The sequence below is a fragment of the Camelus ferus genome, chromosome 7 (assembly GCF_009834535.1).
Source record: "Camelus ferus isolate YT-003-E chromosome 7, BCGSAC_Cfer_1.0, whole genome shotgun sequence".
Classification (NCBI taxonomy): Eukaryota; Metazoa; Chordata; class Mammalia; order Artiodactyla; family Camelidae; genus Camelus; species Camelus ferus.
In genome coordinates this window covers 25,651,456-25,673,701 of record NC_045702.1, presented here as the reverse complement: position 1 = coordinate 25,673,701, position 22,246 = coordinate 25,651,456, and the positions used below count along the sequence as shown (strand labels likewise).

The 22,246-nt window shown below is 40.1% G+C and overlaps 1 protein-coding gene across 12 annotated transcripts in view; it reads right to left on the bottom strand.

Annotated features, from left to right (window-relative positions):
• Positions 1 to 22,246, bottom strand: part of CADPS2 (calcium dependent secretion activator 2) — a 449,544-nt gene that overhangs the window by 37,620 nt on the left and 389,678 nt on the right. For 8 of the 12 annotated variants that reach the window (XM_014558520.2, XM_014558521.2, XM_032483600.1 and 5 more), the window contains 4 exons: positions 19,701 to 19,842; positions 14,907 to 15,062; positions 13,220 to 13,367; positions 6,909 to 6,983 (listed from right to left, as the gene is read on the bottom strand). In XM_014558520.2, coding sequence (XP_014414006.2) covers positions 6,909 to 6,983; positions 13,220 to 13,367; positions 14,907 to 15,062; positions 19,701 to 19,842 — 521 coding nt within the window. Of the gene's footprint in view, positions 1 to 6,908; positions 6,984 to 12,497; positions 12,513 to 13,219; positions 13,368 to 14,906; positions 15,063 to 19,700; positions 19,843 to 22,246 lie in introns of all 12 variants that reach the window. The other 4 variants (XM_032483594.1, XM_032483597.1, XM_032483601.1 and 1 more) reach the window with 2 other exon arrangements.

Sequence of the window (22,246 nt, the reverse complement as noted above, 5' to 3'; positions counted from 1 at the left end):
TTTAACTAGACTTCTTGTGGTGAACATTCTGCAATATAGACACATATCCAATCATTATGTTGTAACCTGAAACAAACACAGCGTTACATGTCAATTATACCTCAATAAAAAATTACAGAGATGTTTAGAAGCAACGATGGTCAAACTTAGTCAAATTCCTGGCTATCATTTTATCACGTGACCATTCCCCAACCTTTCCTACCTACAGAAGAGGTTGAATGAAAAAGAACAGATAATGAAAGGGGCTTTTGTCACATTGAAATGAGTCCGATCCCTTAGCTAACAAGTATGTACTGAGCCGTTCTCATGGGGACACATGAGGCTCATCCCTGCTTTCAGAAGCTTCCAAAATAGCTGGGAGCTCGAGCAGATACACACACTGCAGGGTACAATGGCAAGGGCACCAGACTGAGAATATATGTCCTGATTCTGTCAATGACTGACCACAGCGTGGGCGCAAGCCAATCACTGCACCAACATGTTCTTCCATCAGTGAAATAGTGGGTCTGTGTTGGGGGAGGGGGATGGGTATAGAATTAAAATTAGTCTCAAAAGTTTTACATTTCTGACATTTCATATTTCTATGAAATGAAAATCCAGACATGTATACTGTCATGTAGTTTAAAATGTGGGGAATTTTATTTCATTGAGTGGAAACACTAAGATCCGGCAGGAAGATAAATGAAGAGATATTATTAAGGATCTACTGCCCCACATCTTTCCTCTTTAGAACTAAAATAATATGCACTATTGACAAATTATACGTTCCCAAAGGGAAGATACTGACAAGGTTTTTTAAATACGAAAAGGGAAATTAATGACGGCTCGTTTTTGTTCACATAGCAGCTTCTTCAACAAAGTGATAATAGTTCTAGGGACACAGCTTATTGGTCTCTGGTGACCAGAGAGCTCGCTGAGAGCGCACAGGAGATCATCTTCTCTCTATGGCTGGTCAATTACTGCAAAATGGTTTATGCAAAAGAAACAAAAACTTCCCTGTAGGTTTCTCCATCACATCACTCGCGACATGATGTAAGTACACAGAAACAAATTCATGCAAACGGCTGACTAGAATTTTATTTTTAAAGAATGACAATTATGAATGGTTGGTTAGTCATCCGAGGGGATACAAACAGCCAAAAAACACAAAACTGCAAATTGCTCATGACTAAAAACCAAGTTAGCATTTTTCTCCTGCCCATTAAGATTTCTTACCAATCACAGTTGGCTAAATCAACCTGATGTGGTTGGTGAAGACCCAGAAGACCAATACTCCAGGGCTATGTCAGACCAGGGGAAGGGAATTCCAGACTTAATGGCCCTCTGTGGAAAAAGCCTCGTCTCGCGTAACTCAAACCTTGAGAGCCAGTGAGTGCTGGGTGATCTCATTCGCTATGAGGAGAGCGATGATTGCTGTGGTTACTAGACAACCTGAACCATAGAAGGCTCTAGCATAGCACCTGGTTCTTGGTGCCTTCATGTGAGTATCTGTCTACACAGATGAGTGATGCTGAGTGACAAGGCAAGGCAGAGGCAGGACCCCCTCCGTGGATGAGTTTAGAGGATCGGAGCTCCAGTTGTAGCTCTGCCACTCTCTGACTATGAGACAACAGTTTGGACATTCAGCTCCTCCAGCCTTAGTGTACTCATCAGTGTGACAGGGAGGATGACATAGCCCTGCCCATAACAAGGATGGAAGATGACATGGCCCTGCCCATAACAAGGATGGAAGATGACATGGCCCTGCCCATAACAAGGATGGAAGATGACATGGCCCTGCCCATAACAAGGATGGAAGATGACATGGCCCTGCCCATAACAAGGATGGAAGATGACATGGCCCTGCCCATAACAAGGATGGAAGATGACATGGCCCTGCCCATAACAAGGATGGTGTGAAGATCAGGCGAGATGATTTAGGTGAAGGGACTTTGCAAATGGCAACACAGTAGCAAGAAATGCAAAGAATGAATATTATTGGTATGATTCGCTAAATCACCAGCACTTATATAGGTAAACCTACATGTATTAAATCACGAGTTAATGCAGGTAGCTTTGGGATTGTTCAGCAACAAGGGTAATGATGAATTTGTTTACCAGCGAATGGGTCTAACTCAATTAAACGGTATCTGTGGAGGAAGGACAGAGCTGACACTGCAAGTCAGAAGACCCATGGTGAGTCCCATCTGTTTCAAGGTCACTGGCTGGCAGTAGGGGAGGGAGGCTTTGGACATAGGTGGTCTGGCTCCAAAGCCCATGTTCTTTACCATCCTGCTACAGAGTTGTACACATTAAATGAGATGACATAAGTAATGTGCCTGGCACATAATAAGTGCTCAATAAATTGCTATTTTGTTAAAATTATTATCATTGAGCACCTAATTTGGGAAGTACAAAAAATATGAGCCTTAGACCCTTCCCTCCAGGAACACAGAAACTAGTAGGAGAGACAGACATGTATACAGCTGGTCATGAGCCGAGGCAGAAAGTGTTGAGGGACAAAGCGTAACTGAAACTGGAGGAGGGAAGAGTGACTGTGACTGGAGGATAGTGGGTAAGCGTCATGGGCAAGGTGGCACAGGGGCAGAGCCGCAGGATGGCAGTAGCAGAGTGGATGAAATGACACTTGGGGAAGCCTACAGGCAGATGAAGTTAGGAAAGAAGTTTCCCCACTGTGACATCAGGCAGCCTGTCCGGCTTGTCTCCTCTTAAGAGGACAAAGCAATACTGGGTCATGTCCCACTAAGCCCAATGTGTGGACACACTGTTACAGCGTTCTTTGCCTCCATTTTAACAATAGTGCAGAGTCTCCCTGTGGGCTCCTCCCTACCCCAAATGGTCCCTGTGGAGGCACAATACAGCAGGGACTCTAAGTGCTTACATGGCAGTGAACAGCGACTGCGCCTCGGGGATTGATTGACCAGATGAGCCAGATGGTTCCTTCAGGAAGGTTTGCTTTGGAAGATTTTTGTCAAGGCACACGAGGTGAAAGAACCTTAAAAAGCAAACTCTGTTAGCCTCAAGATCGACTAATAATGATATGGTTTGGTTCCATCTGGCTTTTAATTGCACAAAACGTTCCAAAGAGATGCAGTTAAACGCTGGGTTTAGCTGCTTCCTGCGACCTTTCTCTGTGCAGCTCGGGGAGTATATAAATACTTACGGGCTTGCCTTGTGCTCTCTGTTCTCCTGAGGGTGTCGGGTTGGAATGAAACCTTATCACCTCTTTGTTTCCCTGCTCTTTACTGTGGATGTCATTTACTGGGATTGTTTGAATAATATTTAGCACCTAAAGTCTGCCTGGGTCATTATCAACTTTGCCTTGTCATGCACACTCGCAGGGAAATTAAAGATGAAAGCACATTGAAATGACTGGAAGAATGAAACATGAAGTATGCCACAAGGCATATCCGTTCCCATTTCTTGTTGGATTTTAACAAGGGTTTAAGATTCATTCTCCTACACGTATGGAAAGGAGAACCACAAATTCTAAGACGTCACAGGGAGAATTCCAGCTACAGACTGGCGGGTTCAAAACACGCAGGGCTTGCTGCTTCCCCCTGTGAAATTTCACGAAGTAAACAAGGACTATCTGCATCATTTCTACTGCATGTTATTCAATCTGCCACAGAAAGACGATTCATCTATAAATAAGACTAATTATGAAAAACTAGGTGTATTTGGTGGGGGGAGGTTAATAAGGCTGGAGGTATCTATTAGCTGATGTTTTATTTTTGTTTGGTACAGTAAGGACTAACTAGTGTTGTTAAAAATCTGCATGGAACCAGAATAGCATAAACTGGAAAACAGGTTTCCTTCCCTGAATTGGAATTAATGTTAATGTTACAATACAATAAAATACAATCCTCTTTTCTCCTGCTGTGAATCCACTTCCTCTTTGAACCTTTGTTTCCAACTGACTCTCAAAAGGTCCTTACAGATCATCTGCATCCATGCAGAGGATGGACAGTATCTGAAAGCAGGGATTTATACAACATGCCTTGTTCATGTGAAGTATCTCAGACAATTTCCAAAACAGCAGACCTAGCCCAAGTGTTGGTGGATTCTCCGTGCTTCTCTCATTGTTCCTTTTTCCCTTGCCCCCACGAAGAGACTAAACTATCTTAATTTGTATTTTAATGGCTCCTAATGGGGTGTGTTATTCCTTTTAAGCACACGCTTGGACTTGAACAGTTGGCTTCTGAATACATTGCCTTGATCCAAAGAAGTAAATTTAATCTAGTTTATGTCATCAGATTGAGTTGAGAGGAGATATTTTAATTACATCATCTAAATGGGTCAGATCTGTCCTCTGTCCCTCTTAAGAGAAATTCAGGAGAAAACATTCTAGGTTATCAAAAGAATATGTGTATGTATGTATATGTCTCAACTTATACACCTATATGTACTTAATGGAAAAGTATACACTCTTTCCTGAACCCCTTTTTGCAATAAATTGAGGACTGAGGAAGTTGAATCTACTGCTATGCCCTTTAAATCACACTCAGAATTTCCCGAGCCCCAGGTTACTGCAGTGCATCGTGAAAATGATCATTTTCTCATTCTTTGTTCTGTTGACCATTTCCCCCCAACCAATTCATTCTTACAGGCCTCCCCGACCCTCCACCAGTTTATCTTCAGCATCCTCATGTTACACATAACGAACTCCACTCTCATCTACCTGATTCACAGCTGCCCCACCTGATGACCTGCCCAAGCTGGTCCCACAGTGTGTATGCCTGTGGGCAACACATATCGAAGGAAGGACACAAAGCCTGGACACATAAAGGGGACCCAAGAAGATGGGGCAGTGAAGCTCCCATGCCCTCCCTCTCTGGTCTTGCTGAGTTCTGTGTGGTGTTGTGGAAAGATGACAGACTTAGGGCCACAGGGTCAAGTCCTGGCCCCTCCGCCACCCACCGTAGGACCTTGGGCCTTTGATTCCTCATCTGTGAACAAGGAGACTGGCCTCTGGGTGGGCCAGGCCTGCCTTGGGAGATGGGGCCACACAGGTGGGCTCTGGGCCCCCTTCCCCTCCTCAATCAGAACAGCTTTGCTTGGATCAGTGTTGCATCTGAGATGCTCCCTAAGATACAGACATTACACACATCTCATAAACATTACAAAAGTATAAAGAAATACATCTTACAAAAATTGTAAAGATGTTTGAAAAGCCCCTGCTAGATGATCTCAGGGTTCTCTTCCAACTCTGGCGTGTGTGTGCTGCGGGACTTTAGAGCCTGGGGAGGAAGCCTCCACACAGAAAAGTATATACGGACCTTCGCTTTAGACTGAGAAAAAACTGTAGATATTTTTCTTTTCCAACACTCGTGCTTTGTTGATGAAGAAACAGCCGTGCAAGGAGACCCACTTGGTAACATGAAGAAATGGGAGGAGAGTCTAGCCCTCCTGACTCTCCCCGTTTGTCTGATTTAATTAATTCTAATATAAGGTGGTAATAAATATAGCATTTCTTGCATCTTTTCCTTGGCAAGATTTAATGTTCCTGCCATCTTTTTCTTTCTTCATAAAAATTATGTAAGTCCTTTTCTAATTAGATAACTTTTTTTTTTTGCCTTCTTTAAGGTGGTTTTCATTTCTTCGAATTTCATGTTTTTACTTCTTCCACGGGGTTCCAATGATAACACGTGTGCCCGAGGAGAGCAGCTACTCCCAGAATCATTTCCGATGGCTGAAATCTTATAATCGCATTGATATTTTGATCCCATATCCTTCCTCTGAACTCCAGACCCAAATAGCTAAATATCTGAATGTCTCCGTGGTATCTCCTCCCTCCAGAATATCAGAGTCAGCTCAATCTCAGTGTGTCCAATACTGACGCTGTGGTCTTTCCCTCCAAATCTGTTCCTCTTCCAGGGCACCATGCATCACAAAAAGGCATCAACATCCATCCCACGCTGCCAGCCATAAACCTAAAAGTAATCCTTAATGTTTCCCTTCTCTCCCCCTTACTAATCCGTTGTCTTAGTCTGCTTAGGCTGCTAAAACAGAATGCCATAGACTGGGAGGCTTATAAACAATAAACATTATTTCTCACTGTACAGAGGCTGAGACGTCCACAGTCAAGGTGCTGGTAGATTCGGTGACTGTTGAGGACCCACATTCTGGTTCACAGATGATGTCTTTGGACTGTGTTTTCACACGACAGAAGGGGCTAGGGAGCTCGGTGGGGTGTTTTTCATGAGCGCTCCAACCTCATAACCTCATCATTTCTCAAAGGCCCCACCTCCTAACACATAAGTTCCAACATACGAATTTTGGGGGGACACATTCAGTCTATGTAAATGCCACCCACGGCATTCTGTTCCACCTTGGTGGGATTGTAAGTCATCTAATCATTCAATGGAACACTCATTTATGCTTAATCCCTATTTACACAATTAGGGGCCACAGCTTTCGTCAAAGATATTTGAAACATCAAATAGGAAATTGTGGGAGACCTCTAGGAGTGGAGAACCTCAGACACCACCCTGCCACCCTTCTCCGTCTGCCTGTGAGATCAGTTCTAGAGTCCCAGTGGGGTCACCACAACACATGGGCTAAATTCAAGGACTGACGACCACTCAACCCATCCCTGGAGATGAGACAAACAGTAAGAGAACAGGACCGTGAAACAATAAGGTATTATTGGCAGACTTACTTTTAAAGGGACAACAATCGCAAGAGAAGCCAAAATTAATTACAAACAAACCCCCAAAAGTTACTGACCAAGAGTGTTCATAAGTTGCACATAAGCTTTTTTAAAATATGAACTTTTCTTGCATCTGTTTTTAAAGCCACTATTCTCAGTTAGGTATTTAGAAACATAAGACAGATATTTCTAAACAGTCTCAGTTGAAAATTATTTTTTAAATTTGATTTAAAAAGGTGAATAAAGAATACCTTACCTTTGAAACTAGCAGTGAAATGATTTCTTTTACAGTGTTGTCAATCAAATCATCTATTTTTGAATGGTACTGCTGCTAGATATTAAGAGACAATGATGCATTAGTTGATGTGGACACAAAACTTTGGTTGTAAGTCATAAACGTTCTAAAGTTACTAGTTATGACATATCAGATTTACATAAAATGACCATTTTGCACATCAGAAGAACAAAATCTTGAAAATGATCCACCCAATCAGCACTTTTTACACTGTGGTTTGAAAATTTTCCCATGTGCACTGTTGAGTTAAGCAGCTAATGGGGGTTATTATACAGATGAATTGAGTTCTTATCCTTATTCAGGCGGAGGAAAGTGAAGGATACTTTTTGTCTTCTCTCTGTAATTAAGGTGGCCGTGTATTTTTCTAAAGGGTTGGTTTCGCTGGAGTAGCAAAAAGACTAGAAAAAGATTTAATTAATACAGCATTTCATGTCTGACAACTCTCATTCATAAGTTATTTTAAATGTGCTCTAGAAATAAAATGAGCTCCCAATTGTTCACCCTGAAAGGACCTTTTTGTCAGCGTGGGGAGCTGCAGTTTATACAATTCTTACAATATGCTCAAGCAAGGGCAAAATTAAAATTTCATCAACAAAGGTGATAGATGGTAACAAATTAATAGGCCATAAAAGGTATAATGAAACGGCACTCACTCCCCAGAGTTTGATTACTGCTTCCTCGTGAAAAAGATGCCTTTTAGCAAATACCAAAAAAAAAAAATGTATTTAAAATAAACCTGAAAGACTCTTTTTTTCTCTTTCTTTAGAGAATGCTAGAGAGTTCCATTCTTAAATTGGCAGGAGCTTCGGCTTCAACAGCATGTGAAGGCACATTCATTTAAACAGTAATTCTTCCTTTAGAAGCATTTATCTGACGGCCGATTGTCCCCAATAGCCACTTCACAGAAAATGTGACTTGTAAAGACTAACCCTATCTTGATGGTTCAAGGCTTCTTGGAACAGCTAACATAATGCATAGAGTAAAAGTACTCAGGTCAGTATAAACATTAGGCCAACTTAACAGCTGCTGGCTGAATGGTTTCCAAAGATGTAAGTTTTTGAAAGCTATTTTTCCTTCTGAAAACATGTCTCAAAGTTTCCACACAGAATGAAACATCAACTTGGGTCTGCTTTGGAACATGCAGAAATGAGTCCCCTCATAGGCTCTGACAGCTACAAGACATCATCTATCTGCATAAAGAATGAAGAAAGGAAGCATAATTTTGGAGCACGTGAATTATTTTCTCACTCTGCTTGTGAGTGCACGTGTGTGTGTGTGGATGTGTGCACACGTATATGAAAGTGGAATTTCTAGGCATGTATTTCTCCCAGTGAGGTGAAGTGCTTGGTGTCTGTCTCATCTAAAGCTTTACTGATCCCCAAACTTGTGCTCCCCAAAGACAAACGGAACAGCAATCTGGATGGTGGATTTCTATTGCTGGCACTTTTTGCTTTTAGAACAGCTTGAAGAGAAGCAAAGGGGGAGAAATGTTAAAAAGCAAGGTAGAAGAGAAAGAGCCTGAACAACCTGGCTGGTAGTTGAGATGGCCAGGAAGTACCCCCCCCCGTCCACCCCCACAGGTGCAAAAACATCACAACATCACTTACATCCCCCCTCCCTGCCCAGCCCCCAAAGCTGTTCCACTGACTGGGCAATGGAGGAGATTATGCAAATGAGCTCTGCCCCGCTCTCCCCCATGCACTTTTCCCGTCCCTCTCTCTCCTAACTTGCGTCTGTGCAGCGGGAGATGAAACAGCAGACTGCCGCTCCTCTTTGGGGTAGAATAGGAAAGGGATACAGGAGGTGGAAATCAAGCTTCTCCCGTCCCTCTTATGTGGAAAATGCTGCAGGACATTTGGGGATTGAGGTGCCCGAACTTCCAAATGGTTCCTTCTTCTTAAATATGCCTGATTCTTAGGATTTATTTCTCTTTGCCATAAATCCCACTTTTTAACTCAAAAATAATGAAATATCATCAGAAGGATATTGGATACAAAATAGTGGAGCTTCTATGTTATACTTTTGGGTTGGACCAATTTCGACAATTTATAAAATCAAGAGATGAGTCACTGCAGAGGTCACTTACATCCTTTTCATTGGAAAGCAGGGAATGCCTCAGACCCTAGTCAAATTCTCCTATAACACACCCCTTTAGATTGCTGTTTTCTTTCATATCTGATCTAGCCAAGAGCAGAGACAGAGGGAAGGAGAGAGGGAAAGGGAGAAGGTTAAAAAGGGAGAAAAGCATGTATCTTAAATGTGCTACCCAGGGGACAAACCCAAATAGTATAAGGGTTGTTAGATTTTTCAATATGAGATTTTGTTTCTGTAAATGTATGTGATTAGTTCTGACTTACACCAATATAAAATCCGAAAACTGTTGGGAACTTTCAGAGTCCACTCAAGCCGCACAGTTGGCAGAGGTGGGCTCGGAGTACAGTGGGTGAGAACGGGGAGGTGGCCTCAGAATTCATATTTTACATGTACATGCCGTAAAGAGAATAACCCAGAAATGCCACATATAGATAATAGAAAAATAGCCAGTAAAAGTTATTCATCAGGGGATCCAGGTAACTTCCAAAGATAAATACAAACATACACAAAGAAATCAAAAGAGACAAGAACAAAATTTATCTGGACACATTTACAGTTCCTATGAGAAAATTGATAGGTTTTTCATTTAGATTGATGGGCAAAATTTTTGATAAAAACCTGCAAAGTTTTTGTCTGAAACAAGAAAAGCTTATGAAATTCCTATTAGAATATTTCAAGTTGGATCAATGAGCCTACATGTCAGGGCTTTGGTACTTTCCAGACCATTCTTAGACTAACTTTCCCCACATCTGCCCTCAAACGTCAACTGTGGATGTCTTGCTTCTCCAGTAGATGATTCTCAACTTGGATTACAACAATGCTTGAGGAATTCTTACCTCATGGAGCCCAGGGAATTCAGATCAGGCACAGGTTTGAAATCCTGGCCCCCCTACACTCGGGTAAACATCCTCATTTTACCTGACTGTTCTCATGTAAACACACAAGAAATGAAGACTAATCAAATGCAAGGGCCATCCAGCTTTCTTAAAAGATTTTGGTCCTCCTGTTGGGGATGATTTTAAAGGTACTGGATCATTAGTTCTGGAGATGGAAGTCTTTTACTGCAAGTGAGAACAAATCCCACATAAGTAGCCACCTCCCCACACCACCCAAGTTGCTCCATTAACATGCTTTCATCCTCAGTGAATGAATCATGAGATACAGTGGTTCTGAGAGCATATGACTGCCTAAGGCCCATGCAGTCATCTACTTCTCTGCAGGAATGGATCTGGGGGTTTCTAAACACTGGTGCTTTTCTGATCTCAATAACTGTCCCTGAGGGACTGGTCTGAGACTGCTGACTCATAGCTGTCACCAGAGTAGATCATTCACTCACTAATCACTCCATTAAATGTGGTTCTGGGCTGTGGCCCAGAGTGTCTGCATCTTCATGTACCATGTGAAAAATTTAGGAGCCCAGAAGGGGCTGTGCTGGGGGGAAGGAGATGAGAAGGTTTTATCCCAGCAATGATGACATAACAAATTTACTAGAGACTGTGGAGAGGTGATTCTCTTAAATTTAGAAAAAATATCTGCTAGGTTTCCCTATGTAGTATACATCTTTATAAGGTTCCAAATTGTATACTAATATACTTTTTCAACTTTCATGGTTACTTTGTATAAAGTGTGGTCCACTGGCTCACCTACATGTGTCACCTATTCACTAATTTGCAACAATTTCAAAATTCATCTCAAGCACGTACAGAGATGAAAAGCCTACACAATTATGTGCATATATTTACTGGAAATTAAAAGTGAAGTATAAAATACTTCTCTTGCATTGAAATTCTTGTTTACCACTTTCCAGGGTTGCTAATGGGTTTTACACCTGCACATTTTGAACACACATATTAATTGTGTGAAAGTTGTGGGGAACTAATTGTCTCTGGTGAGAAGGTACAGGTGCAGACATAATGAACAGTAGCAGATTACTCTTCAAAACCATCCACCTATTAATGTAAAGAATCATTTGACAATGCAACAATGTTTTGTCATTTGTGTGGGTGCCTGTTTTTCTTTCAAAATACCAGAGTGAGTTGTTTCTTACAGGGGAGGATTGTTAAAGCAGTGACAAAAAAAAAAGAAATCAGTCTGTTCATTCAACAAATATTTACTAAGTGCCTATTGTATACCAGGCACCGCAGTGTGTGTAAAACTAAGAACAAATGGATCAATCCAGTATTCGTGGAAGAGGCGAGATGATTCTATAAACCTGACGAGAAATGGATGTGTGTATAAAAAGGCTAAGGCACTATTCTCAAGCAGACAATCAAAAGCTTACATCTTGCTCTTGAAAACCAAGGGAAGGTGGTTATGAGCCACTGATATCCAAGCCAGCTGCCCACCATTCAGCTAATTAGAGGTAATAGGTTGTAAGAGATCAGAGAATGATAATTACTAAAATTCTATAACATACCAGTTATTTAATATATCTGTAAGGTTGTATAAATACATCTTTTACCCCCGAATTGCTCAAGGAATGAAATACGTGCACACACACATAAATTATAGGTCAAACAGCTAACGTCTATCTCTGGGTTCAAGAAGTATGAAATTCACAAACAGTGGGACTTCTCATCCTCTGTCACAGTTATCTAAGCCTCTCTGCTTGGATGAACATTCTTAGCCCAGTAAAGAGTTAGCGCTGACTTTGACTCCCAGTTGTCAACTGTAAGAGTTGTTAAGATTTAACATATCCACAGAGCACAGAAACACTTGACTTATACAAAAAATTATTTATTTATTTAGTCTCGTCAATCCTGTAGGTATAAAGGGTTTTCAAATCATGTTCCTCTGAGGTTCTGGGTGACACTTTGAGACAATCTTGTGTTGGGGAGGGGACAGGCTCCTGACACAGGCCTGCCTATTCTCTGCCTCTGATAATGGTTACATCCCAGACCATGAGTGGAAAGAAAGGCTGTTATCACAGTGGGCATGTCCCTCACTGAAATCCACAGTTAGGGTTCTTCTGTATGAAGTGACCTTAAGAGTGGCCTCCTGGTCCTCAAATTTAGAGGTACTATACGCTATCTGTCATCCAAAGCCCCCAATTCTAAATTCTTCCAGTATTAGTGAAAGTATATACTGCAGATACATGCATCTTGAAAATATTAACGATCACTCTGCTGCTAAATTTATTTAGAATTTGAAGGAGGGTGAATTCATTTGGTTTTAAATAATTTCATCTTAAAAAATTTAAGAATAGTTTGTTGATTCTGCAGCTTAACAGGGAAGAAACTTTCCCCTGACATTACTTAAGGTATAAGTAATTACATGAGTTTTAATGTGTCTTTGGATATTGCTATGTAGCATTATACACATACCCAGAAACCAAAAACCTGAAAGTGAAATTAACTATATGATTTTAATTTGGAAAGATGAAAGTTAAAAAAAAACATTTACAAAAGTAATAATTCAAATGAAAATGTGCTTTTACATACAAAAAATGAAACTTACCCATTGATTACCAAACTGGATCATGCCATGGGGAAAAAAAAGACGATGAAGAAGAACATAAAGGGAAAAATAAAGAAATGATGAAAAAGTAATCATGATGGGAAAAGATGTTAACAAAACGTCAACTTAAACAGATAATCTAAGAAAAAGATATCCAGTCACCACTCTCAACAAAAATGAATCAGGAGGTAAACTGTTTCTGAATACAGAACCAAACAAAACAGAAATCAATCTGAAACAATGGGATACTTACTGAAAAAAGCAAAGCCCAATTTTCAAGTATGTTTTTACTTGACCTTTAAAAATTGGAAAACTTGTGCAAATGAAATATTTCATGCACTGTTTTCTGTGCCTTGTTTTTTAGATGCAAACTCTGGATACTCTAGATTTGTATAAACAAAGCAAGTTGCTTTCTAGCTTTCTCATTTGCTTGTGAAAAGTAAGGTTTATGTAAATAAACAACACCTAAGCTGTTAAAAGGTGTATCTGAAATTCAATGGCCACTTGTAAAATTTTAGGCAGTTTTCATAGAAAAAAGAAGAAACTGACAACAGCAAAGGATAAAGGGGCATTCCATGATTATAATAAAGAAACTATCAAACACTTGTATCTGGGAACTTGGTCTCTTTAACCTAATCAGGTGAGAGACTTCTGGAAACAGCCTCCTCCTTTGCCTGGGCACCCCATGCTGCCCTTCCACAGGTGACATCCAATCCACTTACCTCCTGTCCTCCATCCAGGGCACAGAGTTTGGTGCTTTGCTTTTTGGCATCGACTAACACATTAAACATCGTACACACAGAAGCTGGGATGCGCAAGTCAGTGGTTTTGCTCGCCTTTTGCAGCTTGAGTTCGAATGCAGTTCTTGTTCTATTTATTAAAACATGAATTTGGAGTCAGAAATTCTGACATACGTCCCACCTGTTTCGTAAAAAGTGAAATCGACACTACAAGGTGCTGATTTAAAACATGCAAATAAGGAGCGAGGCATGGCCTGGGAGCTGGGGGTTGGGACTGGTCTTCTTTTCAGGTGTCGCGTATGAAAGCTCAGACTGTGACATTTTATATTAAACACAGCTTCTACGGTCGCTTAGACAGTAGTTCTACCCAAATGAAGTTATTTGCTACATCTAGCGAATCACTTTTAATGGAAAAACTTCATCATTTCACTTAACTGCCTGAATGAATATCCAAGTGGAAAAATCACTTGCTTCTCTGCAGCAAAGCAGAACAAACCCTCTGTGTGAGGGTTTAGCAAATCAAATAAAGGACAAGTTTGAAAAACTCTAAAACACTATAGTTAACGTGTGACAGAGAATGTGTAATTCTTTTATGTCACTTAGTTCCTCTTTCAAATACCTGAAGTGACATTTAGGTTTTGTAAGAAAACCTCATAGCAGGCAATTTGGAATTGGTTTTGCTAAAGTATTCAAAGAATACCCATAGGTTTGATACATTAGAATCACAGAGGACGACCAGGATTAAAAAAAAAAAATTAAGTATTTTAAAATTGTATTTTGGGGGAGGGTGTGTGCTTAGATTTATTTATTTATTTAATGGAGGGACTGGGGATTGAACCCAGGACCTCATGCATGCTAGGTGCACACTCTACCACTGAGCCATACCCTCCCCTCCTCCCAGGATATTTTTCTAACATTAAATAATATAATTCATGGCCTTGCCTTAGGAGACCATTAAACATTATTCTAAGGACAGGGTTTTTCTCGCTTTAAAGAACTCAGGATTATTCAATGGCTCCAGCCAGTGCTTGTTATTCCAGTATGCTGCCCACGTTGTTCTTGTACAGATCATGAGCAGGGGCAGTCGGGAAAACAATGCTAATCAGGGTGCAATGCTGATTTTGTAAAAACTGTTAAAAAAAAATAAAAGCACATGCAGAAGACTCCAAAGCCTCATAACTTATTTCTGGTTAAATTCTAAAGAATGTAAGTGGGAGCCTGGAGCTCATCGGACGTGGACTAGAGAGTACCAGAAAACAGAACAACTGACCGCAGTGGTCATCATGTGAGTTTGCCATGTCATTCTGCAGCACACGGACACAGCACACAACGCGTAAGGAACTCAACAGGCCTCTTCCGTATGTCTCAGGAAGTACTGCCTTGGGAATTTAAAGCACCGTATTCCCAGAGAGAGAACCAGAAGCATAACAGAAAGGATTACTTCGCTGTGGGTGCTGCTGAGGACGGCAATGGTTAGGAGACCTGCAAAAACGTTATCAGGCCAATTTTATCAATTACATGGGTCCCCAGAATTTCGGTGTCCTTTACATTTTGGAGAAAGTAGTACATATTGAATCCTTTCTGGTAACAACTGTACAACAGATAGTTGGTGACACGTGTTATTTTGGATGCTGGCATAGTAAGCAGAAACTTGAAAACGCACGTCTACCTTTTGACACAGGCCTCTATCATATCACTGGCCATTAGTTTAAGTCTTTGCTCTAAGTGGTGGGCAAATTCTTGTTCTGGCCAGTGTAGGTCAAAGACAAACATTTGCAGGGCATCAAGTTTCCAAAAAAGGTCTTCTGATGTCGCTGAGCCATTGCTAGAAGAAAAAGGAAAAATGAACAGCATGAACTCCCACTGTTAGCTCTGTGGATCACCAAATGCATTGTTTTTTCTTTTCTGTATCAATTGCCATCAGTGAAGAAATACTACATAAAATCTCTAGTGGTGAATATTTTCTTTGCCTTCTGACTTTTCCTTTCCGTTTCTTAATGAATAAGGCAAGGCAAGGAGAACAAAATAGAGATCCAGTAGTCAGGCTTCATAAACAGGGGCAAAATGAATAATAATTCTTTACTGAGGAAAAAAAAGTCAAATTGTACACATAAGAACAGACATCTGAAATGTTCTTTACCAGTCTCTAGGATAAAGATAAAATACATATGTCCTCCTAGAAGTTCAGAAAAGTATGTTTTATGCAGGAAAATCCATATGAAAGCAACTAGTAGCTTTTTACTGAACTCATGCATCCGTGCTTCTGTCATCGTGATGGTTTCTGTCTGTCTACCAGTATGCAGCCTTCAGGGCCTTACATTTCTCCATTACAAGTAAAGGTGAAACAGGCGTGGTAGGGGAGAAAGTCTTACTTCTATTTTGAAATGCTTTGTGCCTTTTCTCACTCATAACTAAACCTAACCTAGTGCCAGGGATGGTCCAACAGAAAGATGACGTTCAGGGTGCTCTGAAGTTGGATTTCAGGTCCTCCCATCTACCTAGCTGTGGAGCCAAGCCTGGCTATGCATTCACAACCATGGTAAAGTTACTCGAGGGGAATGTGTTTTTACACCATGTATGAAGGCAATCTGTGCCAGAGTATACACAATATTTAGGCAAAGGATAATAGCATTACTTTCTATTATGCAAGTATACAGCCTAATAGGAAAATGCATGTTTTCAAAGTAAAATATTCCTATGTTAAAACATAATTGAAACTTAATTATAAAAGAGAACAAAAGAAAAGAAAAAAACCAAAAACTGCTGTAGGATTCATTTCTGCTTACTTTCCAACAACCGTTTAACATACACTGACCGAAAACTTATACTTCAAGTTTGCAAAAGAACATTTTAAAAAGAAAATAATTTATCACAAAGGCATGGTAAAATTTTTACAAAATATAAAATTCTTTTAAAATACCATATTGTTGAGCAAAATATATTTTAATGAGCCAGCTTAAAAACGATCACCTCCTGCTCTGGCTAATTAAAGCTTCTCTGCACCTCCCCCACCTCCCCGCCTTAGCATCTCTGCTCCCTCACCAGCCTGCCTGGCTTTCCTCCTCCCATTCTGCCAGTAATTCCTCATGACCTCCTTGTCTAGCTGAGACAGCCTCGGAGTTCAATTCTCAAGGGAATAGTCGCAGCAAAGCACTACCCACAGCACTTTCCTCACTTAACATCTCCTGACCTTAATATTCAGTGCCCCCAAAGTATTAAACAAAAAAGCCAGACAACCTTCTCTGATACTGCTGCAAAAAAAGTTGGAAAAAACACTATATTTAATTCTCCTTTTTGCCATTTATATAATAAAAATAAGAGAAAAAAGATAAAGCGAAATCCTCCTTTATATCTCTAGTGTACAATTTGATAGATGAGACGGAATGATGTTTTAAGAGTCATTGAGTATAACTGGCAAAGAAGCAAGTCTACTTCTTATAATTTTTTTTTTTACTTTTGAGAAATATAAGTAACAGCACAACAAAACAACAGCAACAAAAACCACCATTAAAACAAAATCTGAAACAGTAAAGGTAGAAGTCTATTGAAAACAGACTTTCTCATAATATGTGACAATGACATCTTTAAAGAGAATATGGATGTATGTGTTTTCTGTTCTTTGATGTTATGGTAAAATTCTGAACTGATACATGTGCTTAATTGGGAATGTAATTAAGATAACAAGTGTTTGTTATAATTAGATAGATAGATGGGAAAAATGTAAATAGGTTTTCTCTCAAGCTGGCAGGTATAACCTGCAAATTATTCAGAACTTTTTTCATTTTAAAATTACTTCTAACCAGTGACCTATCCCTAAAAGTATTATTAACAGATTAAAGAATCCAAACGTGAATAATGGAATCTGAGACAATTTACTAAAAATACCAGCAGGAAACTTACCTTCTTGGCATTCACTTTTAGAGCTAAAAAAAACCTAGAATGAAGATTTTATATACAGGGAGAGATCTGGAGGGGCGCCTCCTACGGTGACTTATACATTAGCAGGTAGAGATGTATCTTCAAACTCATTGCTAGTTTAGTAGTACTTGTCTTTACTTTATCAGTAATTGTATTTTTAACTCCTTAAACATGTGAAATGGGAATTTTTTTTTTTTTTTTGCCATTCGATGCTTTATAAGAAAAGCTAAAAATACAAAAAACAACTAATTGCAATGACATCAGAACATTATGAGTAATTCCGGGCACCCTGACAAAGGGCCTAATGTTGATAATCTCGGCAGGAAAAGGTAATTGTGACTAACTTGTAAAAACGTATTTTTCATTTGTCCAGAATGATGAAAGTGGAAGCACTTTATTTACAAAATCACAATTTGTTCCAAAGACAGGACATTCCTGAGACCACAGGAATTTTAAAAAAGCATTTTAAAAAAGTCATTTTAAAAAAGCAGATCCCAATAATGAGATTCAGGGTTCACACATATTTCAAAGCTAATAAATAATAATGACAAAAAAAACCCCACTGAATTTCACATGGCAATGACCACAATAGTGTCCCTCAGTGAAATCAAGGATGTTAAACAGACGGGAAATGAGGAAGAAGAGGAGTTAAATTATAAAACAGTATAAGGAAGTACAAGAAAAGTCACAGACTTAGCAAGGCTTAGTCTACTTCTTAGAGGATTCTTGAGCACACACAGACACCACTCTACACACTTTGACAGCCTGAAGCATTTGCCTGTAAGAAGAAGATTCACATGTAACCTAAGAGCCTGGTAACTCCTATGAGTACAGAGATGATGTTTAATTTGGAGAAAAACTGTCCAACTATTTTGCAAGTTATCATTCTCTTTCTTGGTCTTTTCTTCTCCCTTTTCTTGACTGCATGCAGACTAGACTGGGACTAGGGCTGACACCTGGTGGGAGGACAGGGAGAAAGGATGCTGGACAAGCTCTTCATCAGCATGTTCTCTGGAATTAAAATGGATTAACGAGAGGAGGGAGGGCTCAGGAGTCCAGCAAATCTGGCTTCCATCGTGTCTCTGTCATTTACTTACTGTGAGACATTGGCAAGTTTTGCCTTTTAACTTCTTTGTGACTTAGTTTCCTTAACTGTAAAATAGGAAAAATGACATTTACCTCACAGAGTTGTTATAAGGCGTAAGCGAGATAAAGAATTGGGCACTGTATATAACAAATGCTTAATAAATGGTAGCTCTTCTTCTTCTCATTATTATTCTTTCTAGCTGGCTTCAAACGAGACCTCGTGCAAAGCATGGAGTATTAAACTGAGTTCGTTTGATTGTTCTGAGGCTCATCCTTTTGAAACCCAAACTGTCATGAATAGTGATGATGACAGATGGTGGTAATAATAATTACAGTAATAAGAGTCATAATGGAGAGGAGTAGTTATCATTTATTGTGAGCCTAGCCTGTGCCAGGCACGTTTCAGGGTTTTTTTTCAATCCTCATAAAAACGTCTTTAAATTAGGTGTCATAACCATTTTAGAGTTGAGGAAACTGGGGCTAAGAAAAAGACTTAACGAAGAATAAGCTAGGATCTAAATTTGGGGCTGACTGGTTTCAAAGGCCATGTCCTTTTCACCTGCAATAGGTAGGCTCATCGCAGTGTGGAGTTAATAAACATGGTTTGTAATGATACAAAGATTACTTAAAATTAACAAAGTGCATCAAATGATATATGAAAGGACAAAAGAACTTGCTGGTACTGAGAAATAAAGGAAAACCCCTTCTCTGCAACCTGCAATATTGTTCCTTTAAAGGGGAGATTAAGATAAAAGTAGAAAAAGATTATGTTCTTGAATCTGCTCTTAAAAACGCTTTTTGACATATACAAGATAAATCACGTGGGCAGGAACAAAACTGGAGCCAACTAAGGATCTTGGACATACATACCGTTAGCCACACTGCTTGTCTGAACATGGAGAACTCTGGTTTTATCACTTAGACTAGAGTCTACAACCTGGGTCACAAAATGTCCCCTGCCCCACAGATTACATAGAATGACATCAAACCAGTGAACATTAAAAAAAAAAAAATCCCAAATCACTTTTCGCTGATATGCTAAGCTTAGCTTAATAGCTTCCAAAACTCAAATGAAGAAAACCAAAACACAGTACTCCTCAACAAACGATGATTAAAAAAAAAAATGCCATGCAGTCTAAACACATCTGCACAGAACACAGCCCAGGCCATGCACCAGCTAACACGCCACCAGGAAATAAGTGAGGGATACACACGTGGACTCATATAAAGAAGCCATCCACGAAGGAGTAGAAAAACTAGGAATCTGTGGAAGATTAAGAGGCAGACTTGGAACTTTTGGAAGAGCTACATTGGGAAGACTGTTGGCGATATTCCTGTAAAGAAACAAACAACGTGGGAAGGGACCACCATAAGCAATAACTACAGATGGCCATGTGTAAAGTCATCAGGTTAGGAGAGGAGAGACAGGCGCTCCACGGACACTGGGCAAGATACCTACTTGACAGGCTGCCATGTCTCTTGCTCAAAACCTCTGTGAATTGACTGCGCGATGGAGGACTCCATGAGATCCACGTAGCGGACAACCAAGGGCACAAAGATTTCTTGCAAGTGTTTATGAAATTTTCCATTACATAAAAGTGCTGAAATAGTCAAGCAGAAAGAGTGTTTGTCAGAGGGATAACAGCAGGCATTTGGAAAACACGGACAAAAACCTTTTCTTGAAAGACTCTGACACAGAACTGATAAAATACAGAGAATAATGGATCGTGTTCCAATGCTTGGATATCATATCGTGAAAACTGATGAAGTATAACTGACCTTCTCTAGATGGCTTTCAGAACCACACATAGATCACATCCCTAGAAAATGTTCCTGGCAGGTGGTATGGTTTTATTTCTAAGAGACTTAGCACAGAAGGCTTTTGACCTCTTGCTGGAGATTCAAGGAAGCTGACGAATCCCCTGCATGTCTTGACAGACGTTAATGCAGTGATTAAACAGAATTATAATCCCCGGTAGGCCATGCATCAAAAAAGAGCCAAACCTATTCAACTTGAAGAAATGAGTTTGAGATACACTAGTTTAACTGACCAGGAGGGTGACTATGGCCTTGGGAAAGTCTATTCTGCCTCATGAACTTTTAGTCATTCGGGGAGTTTCTTCATAGTCATCCACTCATCCACATCCCACGTGTGTATTTAAAAGGAGTCAGCATATCATGTGTATTTTTTCAGTTGTCCATCAGTGTTTAATGAATTGCGGTACAGAACATCCTGCCCAAAGCAGCTGCAGAAGTCTAAGACTTTGTGCTGCTGGGACAGGGCTGCAGGACAAGATGCTACTTACCTCCCCCAGAGATGGGCGCTCTCTCTGCACAGGTCATAATTTCATCAGAACACCGGGCAGTGCTGTAGAATAAATGTTTGCGTTCCTCCCAAATTTATACGTTGACATCCGAACTCCCAATATGATAACATTAGGAGATGGGGCCTTTAGGGGGTCATTAGGTCATGAGAGTGGAGCCCTCAAGAATAGGATTAGGACCCTTACAAAGGAGACCCCAGAGATTGCCTTGATCCTTTCGCCAGGTGAAGACACGGGGAGAAGATGGCTGTCTGTGAGCCACGAAATCAAGCTCTCACCAGACACGCAAACTGCTGGTGCTTTACTCTTAAACTTTCCACGCTCCGGAACTGTGAGAAATAAATTTCTGTTGTTTATAGGCCACTCGGTCTGTGCCATTCTGTTGTACTAGGCTGAGCTAAGACAGCACATGCCTAAGTCGCCCCATGAAAGAACAGAGAACCTAGAGGAAAATACTAAGGAATGCTATGTAATTTTCAATAAAGAATTTGTAATTTTTTAAGATGATGCTTTATATTTCTCAAGTAAACACATCCTAAACTCAGTTGTGATTTTTATTTTTAAATAACACTCAGTGAGAACACGTTCATTTAAAAATATACATTGTGGCTGGGAAAGATATGTCTGAAGAGATGGTATTTTCATTGAGCCTAGATGGTAGGGCAGACCTCCACGGAGGATTTGGAGAGAAGGTTTACAGGTACAGGGAACAGCAAGCACAAACATTCTAAGGAAGGCATGAGTGGGCATGCTTCTAGAAAGAAGAGAAAGCTAATGTGGCAGAAGTGGGATGAGGGTTGGGGAAGAGTGGTCTGAGGTGATGTCTAGGTGGTAGGATATTGTGAGGAGGACAGATTTTACTGGGGATAATGGGAGGCATTATTATTATTATTATTATTATTATTAATTATCATTATTATTATTAATTATCATTATTATTACTAGGAGAGGAGTGACTTGCTATGGTCTCTCTGGCTGCTGTGTGAAATGGAGTAGGTGGCAAAGAGGGGGACGTGGGGAAAGAGTTCAGTACTTGGTTCTTTCCTGCAACAGACCAGATAAAGGAAGATGATGAAGACGGGGGGGTGGCCTGGATTAGAACGGCAGGGGTGGGGCACAAGGAAAAGCCTCTCAGGAGTCCCACTCACTATTTCTCCGCAGCCTGACAACCACAGGGTTAACAACACTGTACTATATACTTGAAAGTTGCTGTGAGTAGATCTCAAATGACCATGTGCAAGAAATTAAAATTGTAACCACATGAGGTGAAGGACATGTCAACAACCTTACTGCCTTAATCATATCACAACACATAAATATATCAAATCGTCACACTGCATACCTTAAATTTATACAATGTTAGGTCAATTATATCTCAACACTCTTATGAATCTGAATAGCTGTATATGCTCATAGTAACTGACTCTAACTATTAGCACACTTCAGTAGTACCGTCTTATAAAATACGCAGCTAAATATGCTAATTTCCACATAATCTTCTTCAGGGCAAAAATATCTCAAAAACCTACATAGTGTTTTAAAACTTGGGCAACGTATGTGACGCTTACCATGGTAGCATGAATATGAAAATGCTTGCTATGTATTACTTTAATTAAGTGATTCTGAAATTTGTCAGAGGCTGGAAAATTACAGGCACGTGAAAGTGAAGTAGGAAATAATT